The sequence below is a fragment of the Pelophylax lessonae genome, assembly GCF_965119305.1.
Source record: "Pelophylax lessonae genome assembly, chromosome: 10".
Taxonomy (NCBI): domain Eukaryota; kingdom Metazoa; phylum Chordata; class Amphibia; order Anura; family Ranidae; genus Pelophylax; species Pelophylax lessonae.
The window spans coordinates 194,874,278-194,902,055 of record NC_138777.1 but is presented as its reverse complement, the minus strand read 5'-3'; the positions used below and the strand labels follow the sequence as shown (position 1 = coordinate 194,902,055).

Here is a 27,778-nt window from a genome sequence, read left to right as displayed (position 1 = left end):
GTTACAAATGCTGTTTTTTCCCTGGCCGACCCCGAGAGAGGAATTTGCCAATAACCCTTGGTAAGGTCTAACGTGGTCATGTACCGGGCAGTGCCTAGGCGATCAATTAGTTCATCTATGCGGGGCATAGGATAGGTGTCAAACTTAGTGATTTTATTCAGGCGGCGAAAATCATTACAAAACCGCCAACTTCCATCTGGTTTGGGCACTAAGACAATGGGACTGGACCAATCACTATTTGACTCTTCTATCACCCCCAACTCAAGCATTTTTTTTACTTCCTGGCGAATGGCATCTCGCCGGGCTTCTGGAATTCTATAAGGCTTTAACTTGACCTTATCCCCTGGGGTGGTGATAATGTCATGTTTAACTCCCGAGACCCAACCTGGCAGGTCTGAAAACTTCTCCCTATTACGGAGCACAAATTCTTTAACCTCCTGTTTCTGAAGTTTGGACAGAGTCTCTGCTATCCCAACTTCAGGGACAGCCAGGTGAACTGGAGCAGAAACTCGGGTAGTCTCAGCGACCAAGGACTCTCTATCCTTCCATGGTTTTAACAAGTTCACGTGATAGAGCTGCTCAGGTTTTCGTCTTCCTGGTTGGCTAATTTTATAATTCACCATCCCTATTTTCTCCAATACTTCATAGGGCCCCTGCCATTTGGCTAGGAATTTACTTTCGACCGTGGGGACCAACACCAACACCCTATCACCAGGTGCAAAAGAACGGACCTGGGCCCCACGATTGTAAATCCTTTGTTGAGCCAACTGGGCTTGGGCTAAATGTGCCTTCACAATCGGCATCACTTGGGCAATTCTATCTTGCATTTGAGCAACATGCTCAATCACACTTCGATGAGGGGAACTCTCACTCTCCCATGTTTCCCTGGCAATGTCAAGTAGGCCCCGGGGGTGCCTCCCATACAGCAACTCAAACGGAGAGAACCCTGTGGATGATTGGGGAACCTCTCTTATGGCAAACATCAGATAAGGGAGCAGATAATCCCAATTCTTTCCGTCTTTATCCACCACCTTCCTCAACATTTGTTTTAACGTTTTATTAAACCTCTCCACTAACCCATCTGTTTGAGGGTGATATACTGAGGTACGTAACTGGGTCACTTTCAGGAGTTTACAAAGTTCTCTTGTCACCCTGGACATAAACGGGGTGCCCTGGTCAGTTAGGATTTCCTTAGGTAGACCCACCCGGGTGACAACTTGAAATAACTCCTTGGCTATGGTTTTAGCAGAGGTATTTCGGAGAGGAATCGCTTCTGGGTAACGGGTGGCATAATCCATTATCACCAAGATGTGCTGGTGCCCTCTTGTGGACTTCAGTAAGGGCCCAACCAAATCCATGGCGATCCTCTCAAAAGGAACCTCGATAATGGGCAGGGGTACCAAAGGACTACGGAAATGGGGCATGGGTGCATTAATCTGACACACTGGACAGGAAGAGCAGTACAATTCCACTTCCTTAGTGATCCCAGGCCAATAAAACCTCTGGGTGATTCTCTCCCGGGTTTTTTCTGCTCCCAAATGTCCCCCAAGAATGTGCCCATGGGCCAGTTCCAAAACCATCTTGCGGTACGGTTTAGGCACTACCAGTTGCTCAACAGTGTCCTCTATCCTCTGTGACACTCGATATAAGAGGTCCCTCTCAATAATGAAGTAAGGGAGGGCAATCCTCTCGTCAGGGTTAACTAGCTCCCCATCTATCTTCACTACATTCTCCCGGGCTCTTAGCAATGTGGGGTCCCTCAATTGCTCAGTGATAAAATTTTCTCGGTGCACTTTAAGGTCATCCAACCCTAACGGCCGCTGTTCCTCTTCTGAGGTAGCAGGCTCCTCCCTAGGGACTGGTGTTTCCCCGGCTAAGACTGAGCACGGAAACTCAGGATAATCCTCACAGTTAGAGGATTCTGGAGTAGATGGTTCAGGCTCAGAAGAACCACCTACTGGGGAATCTGGGCAATCCCAGAGTTCCCAGAATTTTGGGAAATCCCTTCCCACAATGGCGTCATGTGGCAGTTTGGGAACTAAACCCACTTGGTGACACAAGTTACCGAGGGAGGTTTCAAAGGAAACTGTAGTCACCGGATATTCTCGAGTGTCCCCATGTACACAAACTACCGCCATTTTCCTAGGATGTACGTTTTTTTTCACCACTAGATCACTTCTCACTAAGGTAACCAGGCTACCTGAATCCAACAATACCACAACATCTTTACCATCTAAACACATTCTATATAAAGGTTTCTCATTCCCCTTTACTGCAGTGTATGTGGTTGCAAAAAAGGACTGTCGTCTCTCTGTCAGAAAGTCACAATGCATGGGTTCATCATCCACTGGGCAAACCGCTGGGCAAACTGCTGCTACATGTCCCTCTTCCCGGCAACGGTAACAAATCAACCTTCCAGTCCTCTCCTGTGGGATGGGTCTTCCAGGTCGCTCTCGCCAAACATTAGTAGTAGTCCTACTAACACCTCGAGTTGCTCTTTGGATCCTCTCTCCACCCCCATCCCCTGACGCAGTCTTACTTATAGGTGGGGAGGGTCTGGTCTTGGGGTGAAAAGTCTGTGCATCTCTGGAAAAAGAGGTCAAATTCTCAGTTGTTAGGTACCTTTCGACCAGGTCTACTAATTTGTCTGCGGTTTCCGGACCACCATGGCTTACCCATTTCTGCAGGGTGTTAGGAAGAGACCTAAGAAATTTGTCCATGACTACTCGCTCCAAAATTTCTGGTCCGGACAGAATTTCTGGCTGCAGCCATTTCTTAGCCAAATGGATGAGGTCATACATCTGCGACCGGGGTGGTTTCTTCAGCTGATAACTCCAATTGTGGACCCGCTGAGCACGGACATCCAAGGTTACCCCAAAACGTGCCAATATTTCCACTTTTAATCGATCATAGTTTTTTTGCATCTGCAAGTTCCAAGTCAAAATATGCCTTTTGGGCTTCTCCAGCTAATAGGGGGGCCACTAGTCCAGCCCACTGTTCTTTAGGCCAACTCTCTTTCTCCGCTGTTCTTTCAAACGTGGTCAGAAACATCTCAGGGTCATCATCTGTAGTCATCTTTGGCAATAAGTGGTTTACCCGAAAAGTCGGTATGTTACTGGCCTGACTCCCAACCTCGGTCTGCTGTCTCTGAAGCTGTTTCACAATGGCCTCCATTTGCTGCTGGTGTCTCTGTTCCACGCCTTCAATGGCCTCTCGGTGAGCTTGTTGTTGAGCTGCAAAGCTCCGCTGAAAATCCGCATTTGCCTGCTGTTGAGCTGCATTTGCCTGCTGTTGGGCTGCATTCGATATAATCAGTTGTTTCAGTATTTCCTCCATTTTTTTGGGTTTACTTTAACTGCCCGCATCCTCCACCATATGTGAGGGATTAGCTCGGTAGCGGGTGTGGATAACCCCTTTTGGGGGGGTTCGTCACACAGGGAGATAGCCGAGGAGTGGTTGAAAACAACAGTTTATGGTTTATTCGTCCAATTTCTTCAAAACAGTGCATGCAGCAAAAACATCAAAATAAAACAAAACACAAAATAAATCCTGGCCACTGTGGGCGTCTACCTTCTCACACACCGGAACCTATCTAAGGAGTCTTCCCAACCTACTCTTTGGGCAGACCCTGCTGGTTCTACAGCAGACACTCAAATGTCCATTTGTGTTTTCTTTACACAGAAAAAAATTCAACACCTCACCTTTAGAAGTCTCTCATCTGACTGCTCTCCCCAGCTTACACAGCCTCAGGAGACAGCAATCAATAGACTCCCTTTGGACAAGTTATAGAGATCCTAATTGCCTCATTCTGAACAGCTGAAAGTGTTCTCAACTTCCGTACACCTTCCTGCCTACCTCTGCAGCCGACACCTGATAGCAATTAGTGAATTGTCTAAACCAAGCAGAAATATATCTCCCGTCAGTGACAACACCCATAGATTTTCCTGACTTCCTGTCACAATATATATATATATATATATATATATATATATATATATATACATATATATATATATACACATATAAACACATATATATATATATATAATATAAATGTGTTATGTGTTTGTGTTTTGTGCCACGTTTGAATTTCCCTCCCAGTTCCACTCCCATGCAGCATTGCTGCTGCAGGGAACGGAACTAGGAAGTCATTATACCGACGGACGAGTGGCGGGGATCTCGGCTGGCGGTCACAGCAATGAGAGATCATCGTTGGATCGCCAGGAGAAGGTATGAGACACCGCTGCGCTCTCTGCACATCTACCCTGAGCGTGACTCGGGGATACCGATCCTAGACTAAAAAATCCACCCCGAGTCACGCTCAGGGATACCGCCAGGGAGGTTAAGGACTCCTGACCCCCTGACATGCCACATTTGGCATGTAAATTATTTTTTGGGAGGGGGGTTGCATTTACTTGGTTTTGACAGGTACCCACTCCCAGTTTCGCTAGGTCCGTCTAGGTGGCTCGAGCAGAAGTTCTCCTTTCCCTCTCACTCCCTGCAATCTTCTGGGACACGTCACAGGCCCCAGAATATTGCCCGGCCATTCAGGACACACAGCGTGACTCGTGCATGCGCAGTGCGCACCCAGCTGTGAAGCAGCAAGCTGTCACAGCCAGGTGCCCACACTAGAGATGCCGCGCCGGGAGAGCCAAGGGAGAAAACTAAGGGTTTGGATGGCCACATCGCTGGATCATGGGACAGGTGAGTGTGTGTTTATTAAAAGTCAGCAGCTTCACTTTTTGTAGCTGCTGACTTTTATTAAACACAAAAACGGCTGGAACTGCTTTAACCCCTTGGCACTGGCAGCCCGCATATATGCGGCCTCTCAGAGGGTGGACCTTAACACCGGGCGGCAGCAAATATACGGCCCTGTGTTTACAAATTTCCGCGCTGAGAGCGCGCAGGGAGCCAGTAGCCAGTGGGGATCGTTTAGCTCCCGATGCATACTTGTAATCAGGAGCTTTCCGATCATGTGACCACTGTGACAGTCAATCACAGCGGTCACATGACCCCAATGCCCGCCTTCACCACCCGGATTCTAAAACTCTTAACAGGCCAGGAGGCGGTAAGCAGGAAGGACATCTGTAACAAACAAAATGGCCCCTGCCCCCACCTATAACTGGTCTTTACAGCAAGAAGCACATGGAAGGGCAACACATGCAAGACAAAAACAGAGAAATTCCCAGCTCAGTTCACCAACCAGACAGGTACCCATTCCCCCCTCCCCCCTGAAAGGTGCCAAATGTGGCACCGGAGGGGGGGGAGCAAATGAGTGGAAGTTCCAATTTTGGGTGGAACTTCGCTTTAAGTGTACATATTTTTTTAATGAGAGTCCATGGTTCTACTTTGAATGCTGTGATGGAGGAGATAGTGGAGCACACATGTGTAGGAGGTTTAAGAGCTCGCTCCTGTGATGATGGAGGAGAGCAGTAATGGCTGGGAGTATCTTCGCAATGACCTACCTACAAGGCAGGATGGGATTATGCCTCCTTTGGGTGTTTTTTGGCCAAGCTTTAAAGGGTACGTAAATGACCTACACCTATAGCAAGGATATTATACAACTTAAGTCAAAGCTGGAAGGTTTGTTTTTATTTACAGGCACCCCTTACCTGCATAGGCAGTTTTTCCACATTAGATGCTTCAGCACATCATTTTTTAATGGGGGTCCATAGCTTGACTTTTAATGCTGTGATGGAGGAGATAGTGGACCACAGATGTGTAGGAGGTTTGAGAGCTCGCTCCTGTGATGATGGAGGAGAGCAGTAATGGCTGGGAGTATCTTCGCAATGACCTAGCAACAAGGCAGGATGGGATTATGCCTCCTTTGGGTGGTCTTTGACCAAGCTTTGAGAGGTACGTAAATGTCCTACACCTATAGCAAGGACAATATACACCTTTAGTCAAAGCTGAAAGGTTTGTTTTTATCTACAGGCACCCCTTACCTGCATAGGCAGTTTTTTTGGTAAAGCTGAACTAACCCAGATAAACACAGAGCTGCATAAATTTGTATCTGCCTAGAGCTCAGCATTTACTTTTTTATATGTACAGTATTCATTTATAGAACATCAGTACAACTTATTTTCTGATAACAGGCCAGCTTCGAACAGCACATGGAAGTTTCTAGCCTGTACATATCCATCTTCCCTCACTTCCATTTTAATTCCATTTACCGCACGTTCATTTTCATCATCACTGCAAACTGCTGAGCTTACAGAAAGACCATCAAAGACGGCCAACTACTTTAACAAAATTAGGAAAGATGACAGATAATCAGCTGCAAGGAGTAACTGTATTGTGTAATTTTTCTATGTGCTTGAAATATTCTGATCTCCAGATCCTAATTACCACATTAGCTATTTGGAAGAGCGCACAAAAGCCAATGTAGTGTGACCTTATAGATAATCTTTTGTCTTCCACCACAAAAGAGGTTCCGTTCCACTATAATACTATGTAATGTTTAGTGATAAGTGTTAGCAGATCAGCTCCATCGATGATTCAGTGGAAGTGAAGCTGACATTTGCTTTGCTCCATGGATATTCTTAGTCTGCCCGGCATGTAGTAAACTAATAAAGAGATCTAAAGGAGCCCCTGCTGCATTCCAAAGAACAGACTCCCTATATCTTTACTTTTTAGATGCTGTTCCAATAAAGGAATGTAATATTTTCTCATTAGGGCAATGACATCCCAGGAGGTGGAAAAGGCAATCCATAACTCACTGTGCTCAATATTAGGCATTTGCAGTCCCCCTGCATCTGGGCTTGACTGCAGTTGTGTAGGCTGCTCTAGCTTCAGATAGTACTCTACCTAAGGCTCCATTTACACCTTGGCAATTTGGGATTGCAGCAGAAGTGCCCACGATCTCAAAACACACTACAATGGCATCTAAAATATGGTGCAGTTTTGCCACAATTGTCATGATTATGAAGCTTGTCAACCAAACAGGAGCAGGAGCTTCTTTTAGGCGTCAAGTTTCACATAATGCGGTTGCCGTGCAATAAATCGCACAATAATCACGTCAACACCTGCACTGCATTGAAAAGAAAGGGGGCATCTGAACTTGCATTTTGCCATTGTAGTGCATTTTAAATCATGGGCAGAATCACAGTATATACCATACCTGGCCGATCCCCCTGGAAGCTGGAAATCACTGTTGTAGACACCACTACTCCTATAATATCTACTTCCGCACTCTTGCTTACTGAACATAGGAGATCAGCTGCTCGGCACAGGTGTCATTCAGAGAATGTTTTGCTTTGCATGAATGCAAAGTGTTCTCTGATTGGACAAGGTGGTGACATCACACCGTCCAATCAGAGAACATTTTGCATTTATTCAGAACATGCAAAGCATTCTGTGAGTGTCTCCTGTGCTGGTTGGCTGGCCTTCTGTGTTAGCAATACATCAGGCCGACTTCTCAGCATGGGACCCGGAAGCAAGTGGAGATCTACTTCAGAGATTTCCACTTTCCGTGGGCATCGACCAGGTATGGTACACACATACTTACATTGGTCCAAGATGCACCAATGTAACTATGTACAGTATAATATAGCCATATCTGGAATTCGTCTTTGAAGCCAAACTTCACCTTTGCTATCACTTTAAATAGTTATTTTTGGCCAACTATATCCTTTATGCATACTGTACACATGTGTCTGTGTCAGTACTGTATAAATTGTATGTAGTATTAGCTACAAACAGTATACAGTGCTGTGTCCCGGCCGCTGTATGGGGAGTTCCCTTCCTCTAAATGAAATCAAGTTAGGCTGAGTGCTGCTCTGCCATTTACAGGAAGCTTTGTATTTTTATTAATGATAAAAAAAAAAAAAGGTGAATGGCTAAGCATTTCGGCATCAGTCCAGCTCAATTATGTTCCAAAACTGAATGGAAAGTTCCTGTCCTGTATAGCTGCCGGACCACAGCGCTATATACTATGTAGCTGATGCTACATACAATGTATACAGCAATGACAGCGGGCACATGTATTAGTAAAAGTTTGGCCCATCAGTATTGATGGGGGAATCCCTCCAGCAGGGCTATCATATTCTGCCCACAGCAAACGCGGGAAGCCTTCCTTGTTAGTAAAAGTTTGGCCCAAACTAAGGCAGGCCATAGATTATGCAGTTTTCTTTCCTTTCCCCTTGGACATAAGGAAAGTAAATTGCTCGATTCCACCATCAACACAGTCAGTATTGATGGGGGAATCCCTTCGCAGAGCTATTATATTCTGCCAGCAGCGAACGCGGGAAGCCTTCCTTGCTGGAAGAACAGAATGATTAGTGTTGCTGGCACTAATCTTTTAGGGTAAACCCGACACAGTCAGTATTGATGGGGGAATCCCTCCGCAGAGCTATCATATTCTCCCAGAAGTGAACGCGGGAAGCCTTCCTTGCTTAGTAAAAGTTTGGCCCAAACTAAGGCAGGCCATAGATTATGCAGTTTTCTTTCCTTTCACCTTGGATGGAAGGAAAGTAAATTGATCAATTCCACCATCGACACAGTCAGTATTGATGGGGGAATCCCTCCGCAGAGCTATTATATTCTGCCAGTAGCGAACGCGGGAAGCCTTCCTTGCTGGAAGGACACAATGATAAGTGTTGCCGGCACTAATCTTTTAGGGTAAACCCGACAGGCTGATTGTGCACAAGTTGTTCGATAAATCCACTGTTGTACAACTAGGATGTCCATACATGGATCCAAATTCAGCCAGTCATATCTGAACCTGCCAAGTTTTGATCCATGTATGGCCAGCTTAACTGTTTAAAGTGATATCAAAGCAGGAGTTAGGCTTTTACTATGAAACGTTCATGATTTAACCACTTAAGCCCCGGAAGATTTTACCCTCTTCCTGACCAGGGCCTATTTTGCGATTCGGCACTACGTGACTTTAACGGACAATTGCGCGGTTGTGCGACGCTGTACCTAAACGAATTTGACGTCCTTTTTTTCCCACAAACAGAGCTTTCTTTTGGTGGTATTTGATCACCTGTGCGATTTTTTAATCATGCGCTATAAACAAAAAAAGAGCGACAATTTTGCGAAAATTACAATATTTTTCACATTTTTTTATATAAAATTCCCCCAAAAAAATGTAAAAATCAAAATTTTTTAACATTTTAGGCCAATTTGTTTTATGCTACATATTTTTGGTTAAAAAAATCGCAAAAAGCATATTTTGATTGGTTTGCGCAAAAGTTATTGCATTTACTAACTAAGGGAAAGATTTTTGTAATTTTTGTTGTTTTTTTTTAAACTGCGATTTTTTTTTGTGGGACTGCGACATTGCGGCGGACAGATCGGACCCTTGACTGACATTTTTGACACTTTTGGGGTTACCAGTGACATTACTACAGTAATCAGTGCTATACATATGCACTGTTACTGTAAAATGACACTGGCAGTGAAGGGGTTAACTTTTTTAAGAGGGAGGGGTTGTGTGTGTCCATAGGGGCGTGATTCTAACTGTGATTGACTGTGGCTTGAGGTGTAGGAACAGTGATCAACGGTCCTACATAGTAGAACCGTATGATCACTGTTCATACACAGGGGAGAGTGACAGACGGCTTGTTTACATTAGCCGCCTGCCTTTCTCCCGCTCTAACGGACGATCGTGAGTGCCCGGCGGACATCGGGTCCGCCGGTCACCTGCGCGGGGGGGTCCGTGACCGAGCGGGAGCGCGCCTCCGGCAGCGTGTGCTCGCTCTGCTCCCCAGAGCCTCACAGGCTAGTGACCTACCCATACGTCACTTTGCCTGTGAGGGGCTGACCGCTGCAGTATATGTACTTGCGGCGGTCGGCAAGTGGTTAAGCCTGTAATATGAAAATGGGATCTATAGTATGCTGTCTAGGGATAAGGTTTGGGTTTACCACTACAATGGGCTTGCAAATCACAAACTAGAAAAGGACTGCAACCTTTAAATAGATTTCAGCCCCGTTCACACTACGTGTAGCGGTAACAAGCTTTCCCGCTCTCGGTTTTCAAAGTACGATTCTCATGAGATTCCATGTGTCACGCATAGGGCAGCCCACTCATTTGAATAGGTTGCCCTATGCATGTTTGTCACCCAAAAGAAGCACCTGCTCCTTTTTGGGCAACAAGCTTCAAACGACTTTTAAAAGCATATTTTGCCACGTTTGCCACGTGATTCTGTCCCGTGACAATCATGGAAAAATTGCACCAACAATTGCCTTGCGATTTTTGAATTACAGGCAGAATTGTGCCAATTCCTCCCACAATTCCGAATTGTGAAGTGTGAATGGGGCCCAAGGGTGTGAATAAGGTTCAAGCAAATTGTTACAAATTTACCATATGTATAGTTACTGCAATAACTTAAGATTGCTTACAACAGGATATGGATGTTTAGACACTCACCAGCAATTACAGTGACACATATGTCCTCAGTACTCAAGTGGGTTTAAGGAATTCCATTTAAAGCAAAACTCAAGCTAAAATAAAAACATGATTAAAAAAAATATATATATATATATATATATATATATATATATATATATATCAAAACAAGCTTTTGCTGCAATATTCAGTTTCAATGTAGAGATCCCCCCCTTTTTCCCCATATTTTCTGCTGCTGAATGTCCTCAGTCTAATGGGCAGCATCTTTCATCCCCCTTATTATGAGCCCAGGTCACCCTGGATCGGCTCCAAGCCCGTGACAGGATCATGAAAGGAGAACCAGGAGAGTGATGACCTCATCACTCTGCTTTCTCCTCCTATCAGTATGCGTCTTGTTAGCTCATGGGCCGATTGGCTCCTTGTACTGCTTCTTCCTCACATGTCAGCCCTGCTGTACAAGGACCGCAAGAGGCCTATACCAGCTCAAATTCAGGTACTTACACTGCTTGTATTTAAAAAATACAATTAATGATATCGTAATAGTTACAGAGCTGCATTCATCTGTGTATTTTTTATATCTGCATAGAGTTTGGCTTTAAATAATTGAAAATTGAAAATGAAGAAAATACATCTTGACATCAATCCGACAAAAGCTTTTCACACAACTAATGCAACAGAAGAAAGGCTTTGTGTAAAATGTATATTTGTCTTCTTACAAGTTAGAAACTCTTGCACTTAATGCTGTTATAACTTTAATATTTCAAGGTGTAAATGACAGTTTCTAAAGAAGTGTACTTAGATGCAGAAAATTCAGGTTAAACAATGTACCCAAAGTAAAGCACATACTGTACAGAAAAAAAAGTAGTGGAATAATTTAACTCCATTATGAGGAGATACCTTAAAAAACATTAATTCAAAAAATCTTGATTAGGTACTAGGCATGAGCAAATCAATTTATGAGCAAATCTCATATTTTTTTTAAAGGATTGAAGGCTGTTTATTCTCTTGCATACTGTACTGTATGTAAATAGGCCTATGCTGACCGGTCCTCGGAGATTTACACAATTCAATAATCAAGGCAATCAGGGTAAGAAGGCTCTGAAAAAAATATATTTACCAGAAATGGGTGGATTAGAAGATCCCTTAGGTGTTTTGAGACCCATTAGTAGGATGTGCTACCCCTATAAGGGAGTGCACGGAGGATGATTGCAGATAAGCTGTGAAACATTTAAGGAAGTACTACTGATAGAAGAGAGTTGAAAGAAGGAAGATCCCAACAGAGCTTGGAAGCACATTGGGAGGTACCAACCCGGACTGGGACAAAAAATAGGCCCAGGCATTTTAGCCTGAGCAGCCCATTTTTTTTTTTTTTTTTTAAACAAAATGAAAAATTATGACAACTAACGGGTTCTCTATGTTTTTTAGTTATATTTAGCCTGCACACCCATTTGATCCATTTCTGCAAATTGCGCTGTATTTTTCAAACCGATTGCGGGTTTCCATTAACTTAACATACCCTGCGCAATCGGTTCGCATGGAAGGGTTGCTATTTAGATGCGGTGTCGAATCTGCAGGGGACTCGCTGTGAGTTTGCACCGCATTTAGTGTGAACCCAGACTAAGAGATAACAGTTCATTTTATGGCACAATAAAAATGTATTACCCAATTTTTGGGTAAAATATAAAAGATGAGGAGGCTGCCACAGAGAAGCCCAAGCCGCTGCCTAGGTAGTCGGGACTTGGAGCCAGAATGGCATGCGTTCCCGACAGCCCCGGCCCACCGGGCATGTGCCCGGTTTGCCCTATGGCCAGTCTGGGCCTGCCTGTAAGTGAGCGCAGAAGAAGCAGATGCCGGCAGAGCACCAAAACACATTAGGAAGTACTATCCCTGGAAGTGAAGACATGGAAGAAAGAGACACATGGTGCTAAACAACATCTCAGGAAGTGCTATCAAAGGAAGGGAGTAAATAGAAGGAGGATCCCAGTCGAGCTTTGAAGCATATCAGGAAGTGCTATAAGTGGAAAGGAGTGCATAGGAATATCTCAGTGAAGCTATGAAACATATCAGTAAGTACTAGCCTTAGAAGTGAGGAAGTACAACAGATGGAAGAGGTTGACTAGAAGGAGGATCTCAGCAAAGCTCAAAATCACAGCAGGAAGTACTACCAATGGAAGGACCTAGATAGCAGGAGTATCCCAGTGGAACTCCAGCACATCAGGATATACCTCTGAGCTAGTGAAAATCCAGGTGGAACATCAAAACACATTAGGAATTACTATCGCTAGCAGTGAAATAGTAGAGATAGTAGGAGGATTGCAGAGGAGCCTCAAAACACATCAGGAAGTACTACCACTGGAAGTGAGGAAGTACTACTGACGGAAGGGAGTGGATAGAAGGAGTATCTCAGTGGAACTCCAAAGCACATCATGATATACCTTCCCAGCTAGTTAGTGCATAAGAAGCAAATTCTAGTGGAGCGTCCAAACACATTAGGAATTACTATACCTAAAATAGAAGTATTAGGAGGAGGATTGCAGAAGAGCTCTAAAACACATCAGGAAGTACTACCACTGGAAGTGAGAAAGTACTACTGACGGAAGGGAGTGGATAGAAGGAGGATCCCAGAAGAACTCAAAAATAAAGCAGGAAGTACTACCAATATATCAATAAAAGGACCTATCCCAGTGGAACTCCGAAGCATATCAGGATGTACTCCCCCCCCCCCCCCAGCCAGCTAATGCATAGGAGGCAAATCCTGGTAGAGCACCCAGACACATTACTCTCCCTAAAAGTGAAGTGATGGGAGGAGGACTCCACAGGAGCTAAAAAACACACCAAGAAGTACCACCTCGGGAGGTTGGTGTAGAGAAAAATGATCTTGGCGTAGCTCCAAGACAAATTAGAAACTGCTACCCCACAGAAGAAGGATCATAGGAGAAAGATCTTGCTGGAGCGCCAAAACATAATAGTAGTAAGGACTACCCCCAAAATGAGTGAAGAGGAGGATAAACATGATGTAGCTTCAAAATACACAAGAAAGGACTATTTGCAGAAATTAGAAAATAGAAGAAGGATTCTGGATGGAATTCTGAAACACTTCAGGAAGGAAAACTCCAGAAATGAATAGAGAAAAGGAGAATTCTGGTATAGTACAAAACATCAGGAAGTACAACAGAAAGTAGTAGATAAATAAAAAAAAAACAAACAAAAAAAAAAAAAAACAGAAGTACTACCTCTGAAGGTAAACAAAGAGAAGTAGGAGAGAAAAGAAACAAGGGCGCCAAGTCATAAAGGTAGATGAACAGCTGTGTAATTTAATATAGTAACTTACATGTTAAAAACAGGTATTCCACTGAAACAGCATGCATGGTGTAAAAGGACAGTGCCCACAGTAGATCCGATGGAAGATGCAAATGAAGGACAGTCACATCTGGGTCCTGTGTGGCGGGTCCTGTGAAGTGGTGAAGGAAGTCCTGAATACCGGCAATGCCGGGTAATGCTGCAAATGGCGTGGGCTCCCTGGCTGGGCAGCCTCACCGCTGTCTGCCGTACAGCAGGAAGGTAATAACCCGGAACCGGAAATAGAAGGACAAGTCTGTTGGTTCCTCCACGGAAGCCGACAGGAACGTACACTGAACCGAGAGTGGAGGGCGGGCTGCAACGTCATTTCGGAGGACCTCCTCCTTCATCAGGCAAACAGGAATACCTGTTTTTAACATGTAAATTACTATATTAAATTACACAGCTGTTCATCTACCTTTATGACTTGGCGCCCTTGTTTCTTTTCTCTGTTACATGTTTGGAGGGTATCCCTACCTCTTGAGGAGCTGCCTGTCCAATCTTTACCCCAGTACCCTGATTTGGACTTTTTGTACTCTTTCATCAGCAAGGATCCATCCGGGATCATCGCATGATTGATTAGGACTTCTACACACTTGAGGTTCTTGTATCTTGTTTGCCCTGCAATATTTTCAATATTTTCATTGTTACCCAATTTAATTTATTCATTTATCCATTTATATTTATTTTAGTTTTATTTTTATTTTTTATTTATTTATTTATTTATTTTTTTAAATTTTTTTTTAATTTTTTATTTTTTTATTTATATTGGTGATTCATCTGTGGTACCACTGGTCATGTGGTCCCCTCCAAAATGGTCCAGTGAGCGCTGATTCACTGACCTAGGTCAGTGTGTGTCTTTTTATTCACAAAGAGAAGTAGGATCCTGGTGTAACTCCAAAAAAACACTCAAAAATACGACCCCCCCCCCCTCAAAGTGAAAGGTACCTCATGGTATTTACAAACCACATTTTTATGGCTGCTTTATGTAGCATTAGCCACATAATAGCTTCCCTCCTATCATACATATGAACAAAATTACCGTATGGGTCGGCCCATACCCCAAAAATACTATGCAAAACCAAAAATAAAGAAAAAGTAGGGGTTTTGAGAGGCCAATTGGGAGAAGGAAAACCAGGATACAACCATATAAAATATAAATCACATACATAATTGCTAAGTCCACCATGACAGCTACCCATCCAAGGTTTTGTAAGTGTTTTTATCTAGCAATGGTTTATCCAGTACATTGATATAGTGCTCTGTAAAGACGCTCCCTTTAACTTTATATGCATGTATCAAATCTGCCTCAGTGCTAGGAATCTTTGACTCAGCAGATTCACCCAGAGTCACACATTATCTCACTCATCTCATCTTGTTTCTAAAATGACCGCACACCATATTCCCAATGCAATATACTGTTTACGGTGTCTTCATGTCTCTCTCCGGTACTGAACTTGTATCATGTGTCATTTTTGATATAAAGGGATCACTACCACAAATAAAAATGATAGTGTTTTGATTTAATCTGGTGCTAAGGGGAACAAAGAAGAATACCTGGTATTCTCAGATATGAAGGAGCATTTTACTCCCCTTTATCCCATGCAACAGCCCTTGTTCTTGGCGATTGGCCCAGCACTGTCAGATAGAGAAGGGGAGACATTACCTGGGTAAGCTTTGGCTAGAGGGACTATAAGCATATATGGGACTTGTTTTCTCTCTACGGTTGGTTATGTAGAAACAACTGGGGAAAAAGAAAGAAGGAGCATGTGTTTATTGGGAAGGGGGGCAGGGCCGGTGCAAAGATTTTGTCTACATAGGCAAAGGTGCATTACGGTACCCACCATCCTCCTGCCACCCCCCTCCTCTCAACAATGCAACCCCCCCATCCCCACTGTCTATAGCCGCACTGGGACCTCCTTTACATTGCGACCATATTTGTGATGGGGTGCAGCGTGAAAGATATTTCTTCATATAACCCCAGGACAAATCGCCCCATTCCTCTTTCAGCAAAAATCCTCTCACTTAGGTCCTCCCTTCCAGCATATCCCCTTCCCCCCATCCTGGGTCGAACCCCCCCCCCCCCCAATCCTTCTCCCCCTAAATCCCCTACACCAGCACAAGTGCTCTCCCCAGTTCTGTCACAAATCCTTCTACCCAAATCCCCCTTTCCAGTACAAACACTCCCTCCAAGCACAAATCTTATCACCTTTCTAATACAAATCCAAACTTCCTAACTGTCCTGGTTTTGGTGGGACATTTCTGAGATTCGAACAAAATCCCACGCATCCAGACTAAGGGCCTGTTCACACCAGAACGCTGTGAGGAAGACCCACATTGCGATCTGCAGTGGGTGTCAACGACTCCCAAAATATGCAGTGTGTTTGCCTGCACCAGATTATATGGCACAGAAGTACCATGTGATCCAGTTATTGTGCGTTTTGTTAAGTACTGCAAACACAATCTCTTGGTGTAGACTGGCAAAGTTTCAGCATATATTCAAATGAATAGGCTGAAATCGCACATCACCCAGAAGGCATGTGAATCACACAGGAAAGCACAGGGCGTTCCTGTGTGATTTGTGGTTTAAACTGGCCCTGGGCCCTGAAGCCCAGTGCCGAAAAAAGTTCCAGCACTCGGCTCCACTAACTTGCCTGGCAGGGGGAGCAGCAGGGGCAATTGCCACAAATCTCTAGTGAGGTGCCTGGGACCCCAGACACAACAATTTCCCCCTTTGTAGCAGCTAACATCTCTTTGATTTGGGGGGTGTAAGAGCATACTGTATGTGCTATGGGGTACTATGGGAGGGGAGAGGGCTTGTTCTAGAAGGGGGGTTAGATATATAATCACCAAAGTCCTCTCCCCTCCCAATGTACCCTTTAGCACATACAGTATTCTCTTCCACCCCCCAAATCACTACATTTTGTCCCCCTTACTTGTGTCCCCTCCCCTGCAAGTTTCATGTTGTATATTGATTATAGACCTCAGATCAGAGAGACATGCAGAACTGTGTCCATCCTCCTCCCCCTCCTCCTCCTGTCTGTGTATACTGTATAGGAAAACATCTGAGCCAAGAAGGAGGAGAAGGCTATAATCCATCTGCACTGTGTACTGTCAGTGTGCTAGTGCCAGGTAGCGGAGGGGGAGAAGGAGAGATAAAGCTGCTGTGTGGGACTTGAAACACCCCGAACAAGCTGCAGGGCAGGTGTCACTGGTACCCACACCAACGTGCCCCTACTGGGCAAGTCACTGGAGCCTGGTACAGGAACTTGTTCAGACACTGGGCTCCACCCTGGGGTTCCCATACTGGACACTGGATTTGGATTTCACTGCACTCCTACTCCTGGTGCCCTCAGATGGCTTCTTAAGCTGCATATTTCTTGCTCCAGCCCTAAAGGGAAAAGTAAAGGTTCACTTTAAGAAGTTGCAAACATTTTCTGTAGCAGGGGTTCTTTAAACCTGGAGCACCACTTTACTGTTTTTGAACTTTATGAAGCACATTATGTGACTGTAAAATCTTCATATGTAAAGAATATGTTACCCCTACATTTCATATTCCTAATATGTGTATGTTGTACTCTTTACTTGTGTTAAAAAGTGTTCTGTTCTCTATGGATTGCTTCCTAAAGCTGGATACACACTATACAACTTTTGTTGTTTGACTTCCTTTATATTTACCTTTAACTGCATAGTGCAAGGGCATGCCTGATTGCATACAAATTGAGTGTGTTTAGGTTTGACCTAATTTTAAATGGTTTTGGCAAATCTAGGAAAAAATCTAAAGATAATTGTATAGTGTGTATCCAGCTTAGGGCCTCATGCACACAAGACATTTGATTCTCTCATCTGAACCCCTTTTACTCTTGGCAACAAAAATCTGCTAACATAATATATTACCCCAATATTTCATATTAATGATGTGTCTTTTGTATCATGTACTTATGTTAAAATGTTTGTTGTTAGTTTTATATTGATTCATTTGTGTGAAATACCTGGTGATCCTGCCAGTCCCCCCTCCTATTTCAAACTGACCACACCAGGCATGAAAGCACATTCCGAATATGGTCAGTTTTCTGGCTATTCTGGGAGCTCTGCCTGCCTGTTCTCCAATGCCCAAGACTTGTGTATATATATCATTATAAATTATTATAAATACCTTTTCTCATCAGCAGTATATAGCAGTCCTGTGACTTCTATCAGTGTCTGGTTAAAGCTTATAGGAGGAGTTTTCATTCTCCTCTGACTGTCTTATGAGGCTGCATGCCCCCTGACTTTCTGTCTGGACAGTGCTGATTGGACCTGCGCTGATCATATGCACCCCCCCCCCAAAAAAAAAAAAAAAAAAAGACTCTCTAGCACTTCACACCAAACTGAGCATGTACAGAGTGCCTCCTAGGGCTCTGTTCTATCAGTAGATGCATTGGTGACAGTAAAAGAAGAAGAGCATCTGAGAAGACAGGATCAAACAGTCTTTTTACACAATGCAGAGGATTAACCCCTTAGGTTTCACAGAGTATAACAAGCATGCTTTATTGCATATACAGACTGATTTTACTGTTGTGTGTTTAGTAATACTTTAGAGGTTTTGCTTTTTAAATAAGTCTTGTGTTTTCTTATCTTTTTGGTTTGCCTAAAACTGAAAAAAAAAAAACTGTTCCTAAAGAATTTTTATCCTTTTTCAGCAATCATTAAAACAGCTCTACCCAACATGGACCGAGAAGCCAGGGAAGAATATCTTGTGGTCATCCAAGCCAAGGACATGGGCGGTCATATGGGCGGCCTCTCAGGAACCACAACGGTTACTGTCACTCTCACCGACGTCAATGACAATCCCCCAAAGTTTGCACTGAGTAAGTACATTAAGATTTGTGTAAGAAAATGTATGCAGTAGGAATGCAGTGATCCCTGCCTAGTGTAACAAGTGGCATAGCTGCGTGTAGTCTCACCCTCCGGAGGGTGTAACAATGCAGTTGGGGTTATAAGAGGATTGAAAGAGAAAGGTGTTGAGAAGACATCAACTATAAATATGGGTACCTACATTCTAATAGAATAAAGAACAAGAAAAAAATGAGGCATGTATGGATGTTGATGGTACCGTACAAAGGCTTGACAAAACAAACTGTTTTAAAAAAAAAAAAAAAAATTTAACAAATTTTATTCAAACGCATGTAAAAAAAAAACAAAAAACGTATCCATATCTAAAACATAGACACAGATTTCTGAGTCATTAGCTATATTGCTCTACAAAAGTGAATGACAGATGGGATGACCAAAGATGTAATAACTGTCAACTGTAGCAAATACCATCTGGATTTTATGTGTGCGACATGTTTCGCAGGGAAATCACCGCTTCTTCAGGAGCTTAATACATCATCATCAGTGGCGGCTGGTGCTCCATGGGAAGCGGCAGATGGACCACACCATACCTCCTTCCCCCGGACCACACCAGCTCCAGCCCGCACACCTAACCCTCCCCACCCCGGTCGCCGGCTCACTCACCCTGGTTAAGCAGGCAGCGGCGGCAGCTGCTTCCCCCTCGGGCTTCCCTGCGTCTCCTCCCTCCTCCTCCTTGGCCAATAGCATGGCTTCTCCTTTCAGCCAATCAGGAAACGGGTCTCAGGACCCGCTTCCTGATTGGCCAGGACGAGAATATTCCTTCGTTATTGTCACACAACTGGGTGTGCTCAGGGTACAGTGCTCTGCTCCCCGGGCCCATCCTTTTCTGAAGCCTATTAGAGCCTCTGGCTCTAATCACGTGCTTAAAAAAAAAAAACATTGGAATCCATGCGTCCGGCTCCCTGCATGTACATATGGGGGCCGGACGCATAGATGGGGGGGCGGCGCCCCTGCCCCCGATGGACGGGCCACCACTGATCATCATATAGAGCAAAAATCAATATCTATAACTGAAAACCAGTGATCAAGAATTAGTTACAGGGTTGAAAACAGTATATATACTTAAAGGGTAACTCCACTTTCGTGGGGAAAACAAACAGCAAATAAAGAAAAAAAAATGTAGCGTACATAATTATGACACAAATCATATTGTAATTGAATGTTCTCAAAAAATCCCTTTCCTTTTCAATCTGCAGCTGTTGTAATTTTCTGAAAATGCAATGCAGTATGGCTACCTGGAGCTGTTCTGTACACAGAATGTATTCTGACCACACCCCAGAAACATAATTTCCTGCTTGTGTGATTGGCTCATCATTTTTCCCAAAAGTCTGCCTAAGATACAAGTCAGATTTCAGGCATCCCCTGCAACAAAAATGTCATTTTTGGTGAGATACTCCCAATAGGAATACGTCTAAAGGCATGCAGGCCCAGCAGCTTTAATCATTAGAGCCTTGCAGCTGCCACAGCTGATAGATAATTATGAAACCACTCCTATTTGACCCACTCAGCACAGAGGAACAAACAATAATTCCTTCAGAATAACAAAAGGTAGGAATCTGCAACAAAGTTTGTTAACCACTTAAGCCCCGGAAGATTTTACCCCCTTCCTGACCAGGCCCTATTTTGCGATTTGGCACTGCGTGACTTTAACAGACAATTGCGCGGTCGTGTACCTAAACAAATTGGATGTCCTTTTTTTCCCACAAACAGAGCTTTCTTTTGGTGGTATTTGATCACCACTGCGATTTTTTGATCATGCGCTATAAACAAAAAAAGAGCGACAATTTTGCAAAAATAACAATATTTTTCACATTTTTTATATGAAATTTCCCCTAAAAAAAGGAATAATCAAAATTTTTTAACATTTTTGGCCAATTTGTTTTCTGCTACATATGTTTGGTATAAAAAATCGCAATAAGCGTACTTTGATTGGTTTGCGCAAAAGTTATTGCGTTTACTAACTAAGGGAAAGATTTTTGTCATTTTTGTTGTTTTTTTTTTTAACGAGTAATGGCGGCGATCTGCGATTTTTTTTGCGGGACTGCGACATTGTGGCGGACAGATCGGACCCTTGACTGACATTTTTGACACTTTTGCTATTTGCTATTTGACTTTTGACATGTATATGCTATACATATGCACTGTTACTGTAAAAATGACACTGGCAGGGAAGGGGTTAACTTTATTAGTGATGCAGTGGCTAAGTGTGTCCCTAGGGGTGTGCTTCTAACTGTGCAGGGATGTGGCTTTTCATGTAACAGCAGAGATCTACAGTCCTACATAGCAGGATCGTATGATCTGTGCCGTTACACAGGGAAGAATGACAGGCGGCTTTGTTTACATTAGCCGCCTTCCTTTCTCCCTCTGTAACTGACGATCGCGAGTGACTCGTGCTGAGGTGTCCGTGATCGAGCGGGAGTGCGCCTCAGGCGGCGCGCGCTCGCCCCCTATTGGCTCACAGGCTAGTGACGTACAGGTTACGTCACTTTGCCTGCACGGGGCTGACCGCCACAGTATATGTACTTACGGTGGTCGGCAAGCGGTTAAAGCCCTTGTAATGCACAGAGATCACCCAGAGGGGAATGTTTATTTCTCAACAAAAGTGGAGTTACGCTTTAAGAAGAAACATTAAACATGCATAACACGTGGAGTTATTCCATGTGCATTCTTACCCCAAGGGAAGCTATACAAAAGAGCCCAAGGAAGATAGTCTGTCCTGGGGAATGCGGGAATCCCATCCCTCAAAGGAGGGATACAAATATACAGGGTTCCTTATCGTAATGGAATATGATGGATAACTGGGCCAATTCCTCCCATAGTTAAAAAAGAACATATATGGTATTAGGAAAAATCTCTTTCAAGGCCGGTGTGTCGCTGCTTGTGAATTGGCAAGCAAACATTTTTAGTAAAAAGATTTTTTCAGAGGCAGATTACAGTTATGAAAAAATGAGAGTCATTAGAAAATGAACATGGTAGACTGAGATTTATATATATATATATATATATGCAGCGTCACAGGACTCTTCCTGCCAATAGGAGGAGGCTTTGGTATCCTGCAGTGGCAACAGCCTATAAGAGCAAATGACTAAACAAGACAATTAAAGTGTATGTTACCCCAACTACTATGTAACTATATGTAACTAGGTTACCCCAAAATTTCATGCTCCTGATATGTGTATGTTGTACCGTATACTTGTGTCAAAAAGTATCTTTTTCTCTTTGTGTGAAAGACCTGGTGATCCTGCTTTCCTATTTCAAACTGACCACGTTAGGCATAGAAGCTCATCCATCCCAGTGTGGTCAGTTTTCTGGCTGTGCTGTGAGCACAATTTGACTGTTCTCCAATGGCCAATGCTTATGATGACACGCCCCTCTACACAGCTCTTTACTGGGAAGATTAGTGTATTGCTGTTTTTCTGCCTCCTGTTTACACTACCCTCCTTCAGGCTCCACCCCCTACTCTCAAAGCCCCTTATGAACCTGAGTTTATGTGATCGCTTATAAAAAAAAAAAAGAAAAAAGGATATGTATAATGTTTGTTATATATACAGTATATACACACATGCTTTGTCTTGCATTTCTATTTTAAAGTGAATTGGATGTTATACAAGGTATAGGTTCCCAGATATTTTAATGGCAGTAACTGTGTGTTGTGGTGCTCTGCACCAGAAAAAAAATCTGCATTTCTGGTTTTTGGTCTTTTTCTGTGCATTAGTCACTCTTTAAAAGTGAATGGGCTGCTCTAATGGCAATAAAGTCAGCATAAAGTAAATCCAACACATTTGGGGGGGGGGGGGGGAAGCCTCCCGCTTCCTCAGTTCCATGGTTTCATGCTGGTAGTTTGTAAAGCCCCATTATACATCTCCCATTGCATCTCATGTCAATTCTAATCACATCTACTGCTCCAGTCCTTAGGAGCGGGGGTGGGGGGGGGGGTTCCCCTGAAATATTCTGGTTTTACTTGATGCTCTTAAAGTGATACTAAAGTCTAATTTTTTGATGTTCCTACTGGCTTTGTGTAGTGCTTTTGTACAGAGCAGTCCAGATCCTCCTCTACTCGGGCCCCTCTGCTGTAATTCTGGCCTCTCCCTCCTTTTGAGTACCCCCACATCAAGCAGCTTGCTATGGGGGCACCCGAGCCAAGTCACAGCTCCCTGTGTCCATTCAGACACTAAGCCGCAGCTCAGACCTGCCCCCTCTCTCTCCTCATTGGCTCCCTGACTTTGATTGGGAGCAGCGGGAGCCAATGGTGCCCATTGCTGTCTTAGCCAATGAGGAGGGAGTGACAGCTGAGTCTCTCAAGCAACATCGCTGGATTGAGATAGGGCTCAGGTAAGTATTAGGGGGGGGGGCTGAGGGGGACTGCTGCACACAGAAGTTTTTTTTATATTAAAGTGATTGTAAACCTATCACTTAGAAAGAAAAAAAAACAAAACTGTAAGACAATGCCATATTGTGCCAGTATGCATCGTGTAGAACGAAGCCCTTCCAGTGGTGCCTGGTCACCACTGAGAGAGCTGACATCTTCCCCCAGCCTTTCTTCCAGGTTTGCAGGCTTCGGCGCTGTACGCGATGAGGTTGCGGTTCCGACAAGAAGCTCTGAAGGTCCGGCACGATAGGCTGGATCTTCAGAACGCAAGTGCCGGTGACGTCAGCGGATGCATGCAGGAAAAATATCTCCTAAGTGGCGCACGTTAAGGAGATATTTATTTTACCTACAGGTAAGCCTTATTACAGGCTTACCTGTAGGTAAAAATAACAAACCAGTCTTTACTACCGCTTTAAGGTAAAAACCTTCGGCCTTTAGAACCACTTTAATCAATACACATTTCAATAGACCCTTGAGTGATTTGAACTTTTGTACTGGGTGCTCCTCAATACCCACCACAGAGCTTGTCAAGTGCTGAGCCTTCCTTTTATCACTATTAGAGAGGAAGCAGTATGGGACCGGAACAAGGTCCATCTACAATACACCCTCATTATGTATTATTCCCTATAAATGAGGACTTACTCTACTGTGTACAAGCCTCACCTCTATTGGTCTAGTCCCTTCATACTCACACATCAGACATTTTTTTTTTAATATATATTTTTATTGAATTTTTTAAAAAGAAAGACAAAGAAATACAAACAGAGTAATAATGTAAGTATGCAAGATAACAATTTCAAAAAGAAAATACAAGAAAATATAAAGTTCAATAACCATTGCAAACACAACACAACCCAAAAACTGAACTACCAAGTTATGTATGGCAATGGCTAACTGTACCTTATCAGGAGGACAGAGTAGACCTTTATCCGCCCGGACACCCCTGTGGGGAACTAACTGTGTCTGGGTGTGGTCCCCTCCGATCCCCCAACAGATGGGTTGGGCCTGTTACCATCGAAAAATGCAATATATTGGAACCGCAACAATAATTTGCAGAGAACCAAACAGAAAAAGAAGTGGGAGTGTACCAAAGAACCTATATGGTATACCTATGTAAATCGGCACAATCATTTAGAAATTGAACACCAGGTTTGCCAATTTTGGCATAGTTGCACATCAGACATTTAACACAATGCATGTACATCTAAATTGGAAAAGATGAGGTCTAACTTTGATTGCCTGATTAATGCAAAAGGAGGAGCTTTAACATGTGGGCAGGAACTCCCAGACAGGCAGGAACAGAGGCAGGACCTAAGGCTGTTTGGTGTGGCCACTGGAGTCTTCCAAGGATAAATTCAATTTCTGACTACAAGAAAAAAACATGACAGAAGATTGATGAATAAAATCCCAAATGCAGTGTGTTTTGCACTTGTATTCCCAAGAAAATGATGCAATGAGTTGTTAAGCTATGACTTATTTCTCCGGTGCTCTATGATGGCAGAGTAACAGTCACACCCATAACTTTGTGTCCTTCTACATATTGAATTGTAGAGAAAGAGAGAAGCTTGTCAGACCAGGTCTGTTATTGAGTTCTGATTACAAAGAGCACTGGGATTAACTTGGTAGCCCATTGGGCTGCACAGCAATATATAAACAACTCAATGGCTGATATAAAAACATCAAAGTACAACTATGAAAATGGAGGAAAATGGAATGTTACTGGGATCCCCAAGCAATCCAGTGATCATATAAATGAGCAAGGCCACATGGTTCTGTAGTTTGTTGCTTACATCTGATACCTTTCTATTTTTTCCCAAATTCTATCCATCAAGTCCTTTATGTCTCTCTACTAAATTCTCTTGCTGGATGCACACAACCATTTTTTAGTTGCAAAAACAACCAAAGGATCTTACCACCAAGGCCTCATACGCACGGATGGTTTAATTTAGTAAACAGCTGGCAGGAAATTTCTGTATAGGAAGGTATTCATAATGCATCTCAACTTGTTATGAGCTGAGATTTGTATAAGTAGCTTCTATGGGCTAACTTTGTTTATTACATCTCCCCCAGCTTTGAATGAATTGAATGAGTCAGCCACTAGGCAGTAGCGGCGGCATGGCCAAAAGGTGACCTCAGCATGGCCAAAAGTTGACCTCAGCCTACAGTCATAAATAACGGAAGGCTGAGGTTTTTTTGCACCTGTGCCTCTGCTGCTGCCTAGTAAACTAATTTTTTGAGTCACGTAGGGCTGGGGAAGATGTAAACATCAACATAGTGTAGGCAGCAGTGTAGGTGCAGAATAACTTCAGACTCCAGTATTCTATTTACAAGGCTATTCTGCATCCTGGACTGCCACGGCTGCCTATACATTGCCTATGCATTGTCTCCCCCTGGTCCCAAATTTACTAGGCAGTTTTAGGGGTACATATGGCTATGTCCATTTACGCAATGTGCATGTAAACATTTGAGCAAACATTTACACATATACACAGGGCTTTTTTTTCTCAAAGAATAGGTGCAAAAACTCCCCCCTTTTGAGTCACTTCTTGTCTCCACCCCCCTACCCACCTCTGAGCAACATCCCTTGGTTCCACCCCTACCCACCTCCCAGTGCCGCCCCTTAAAGAGACTACAGAACTAAGTATACTTTTGTGGTGATAAGAGTTGTATGAAATTTGTTAATAATAACAAGAAAAGCAATACAGTAGATCCCCAGCATTTATAGAAACCTTCCCAATAGCAATAGATTCTCAATAACAATAGATTCCCCCAGCAACAATAGACCATTCCCAGCAACAATAGTTTCCCCCAGCAACAACAGACCCTTACCAGCAACTATAAAATGCCCCCAGCAACAATAGACCCCTTTAGCAACAATAGATTCCTCCAGCATCAGCCCAGCAACAATAGACTTTCAAGCAGCTAACAACAATAGACTACTCCCTCAACAGTAGATGCCTTTTAGGAAAACAATGACCCCCCCCCCAAGCAACATTAGCCCAACCAACAACAATAGTTTCCCACAAGCAACAATAGACCCCCCCCCCAAAAAAAAAACAATAGACTGTCGTGCAAAAATAGATGACCTCCAGCAGCAATAGATACCCCCAACAGCCAGCAACAATAGACCCCTCTCTCAACAGCAGATCCCTTTCAGCAACAACTGACCCCACCAGCAACATAAGGACCCCAAACCAGCAACAATGTTAGACCTTACAATGCAAAAATAGATCCCCTCTAGGAACAATAGATCCCCCAACAGCCAGCATCAATAGACTCTCCAGTACACCCCAGCACCCCTTGCCATTGCATACATTAAGTGTGGGAGGTGCCGGAACTGTGTTTTCCCACGTTTCAGATAAAAAAATCCCTGTGTATACAGCATTAAATACAGTCAAAAGGGAACTGAGGACAGGACACAGCTAAGCCCTACAGATTAAAATGCAGCTGTATAAATGGGTTCCTAGCATAAAATGCTGTTGAATTCAGATCCGTTCAGTGTGAATGAAGGCAAAATCTAGTTGAACGTGTTTGAACATGCTTCAAAATTGTTGTGTATGGACAGAATTAGGTTTTTCATTCAAATACCAGGCCGTACGCCGAAGGTGTTGCTAACCATAATTAACTCATGTTGTGCGTGAAACATGCGGAGGGCACGGTTTTGTGTGGGAGTGAGCCGTGAACTGTCATTGCAATAAATCTTGGCTGAAATAGTGGACTACAGTGGAGTCCAGGGCCTTGGCACCCGGCTATAGCTGCTGCAGGAACCACATTTTGGACCACTCCACTTATCTACATGGTTATGCCTATAAACTGGCATGACGTTGCTCACAATTGCTTTATTTTGAAAATGGGCACTTCTTTAAAAACTGCTCTACACATTAGAACTTGGTACATATTACTGTGATTTTTTTTTTGCCATTCAATTTAAGAAAACTGTGTAAGTGCATGACATTTTTTCCTTGATAACTACATTCATTTATTGGGAACACACAACTTAGCCACTCCAATATTACAGATGAGCAGATCTAGAGTTCTGTGGTCATATTACATCTTTGATATTTCCACTTCAGATCCATTTTAAATATGCATTATCTTGGAAAACAAAGGATACAGTCATTTTAAATGTTACTTTGGGGTAAGATAACAGCTGCAGGGTCTGTGCAAATAATCCCTTGTACAACAAATATTAACATACTCAAGAAGGAAATCATTACCATATCTGAAGCGTTCAGGCCTTTTACCATCTAATTCAAAGAGGTGGATTTTCTTTTTTATACTGAATAACAAAAAAACACTAGATATCAAAAATCATTTTCAACTCTTGGTTCAAGGTGAATTTGGTATGTTCGGAAGAGTGTTTGAGGTCGATCAGTTGTATTCCATTTCTGAGTCTTATTTGCTGATTATTCAAAGAGTTCTGCTTCACTGCATCAAAATCAGATGCTACTTCTACAGATTTCTTCCCTAGGAAAATGTTAAAATTTGCTGTACGTGAAGACTGGGCAGTCACACTGGTTTACACCTAAAGATCCCTTTTTATTCTGAAAAATTATATATAATGAAACACTAGGGAGATTTCCTCCCTCCTGCTTCCCAGATAGCAAGCAATTGAGCTGCAGGTTTGAAAATGACTATTGCTAGACTTGCCAGGCTTCACAAGATTGTTGCACAATTGCAGCAAGTCTGCATTGCATGACTCCAGATCAACTTTTTTTGCAAACATTCTGCAAGTCTGCTGCAAGTCCTGGTTCAGATATGTTGTGTAATAGTCCTCCCACCACAGGAGTCACTGTGACTTAACCACTTTAAGACCGGAAGGA

At 43.3% G+C, this 27,778-nt stretch overlaps 1 protein-coding gene across 1 annotated transcript in view; it reads left to right on the top strand.

Annotated features, from left to right (window-relative positions):
- CDH8 (cadherin 8) overlaps positions 1 to 27,778 on the top strand; it is a 686,750-nt gene that overhangs the window by 405,240 nt on the left and 253,732 nt on the right. The window contains exon 5 of the mRNA XM_082271081.1: positions 18,373 to 18,540. Coding sequence (XP_082127207.1) covers positions 18,373 to 18,540 — 168 coding nt within the window. The remainder of the gene's footprint in view (positions 1 to 18,372; positions 18,541 to 27,778) is intronic.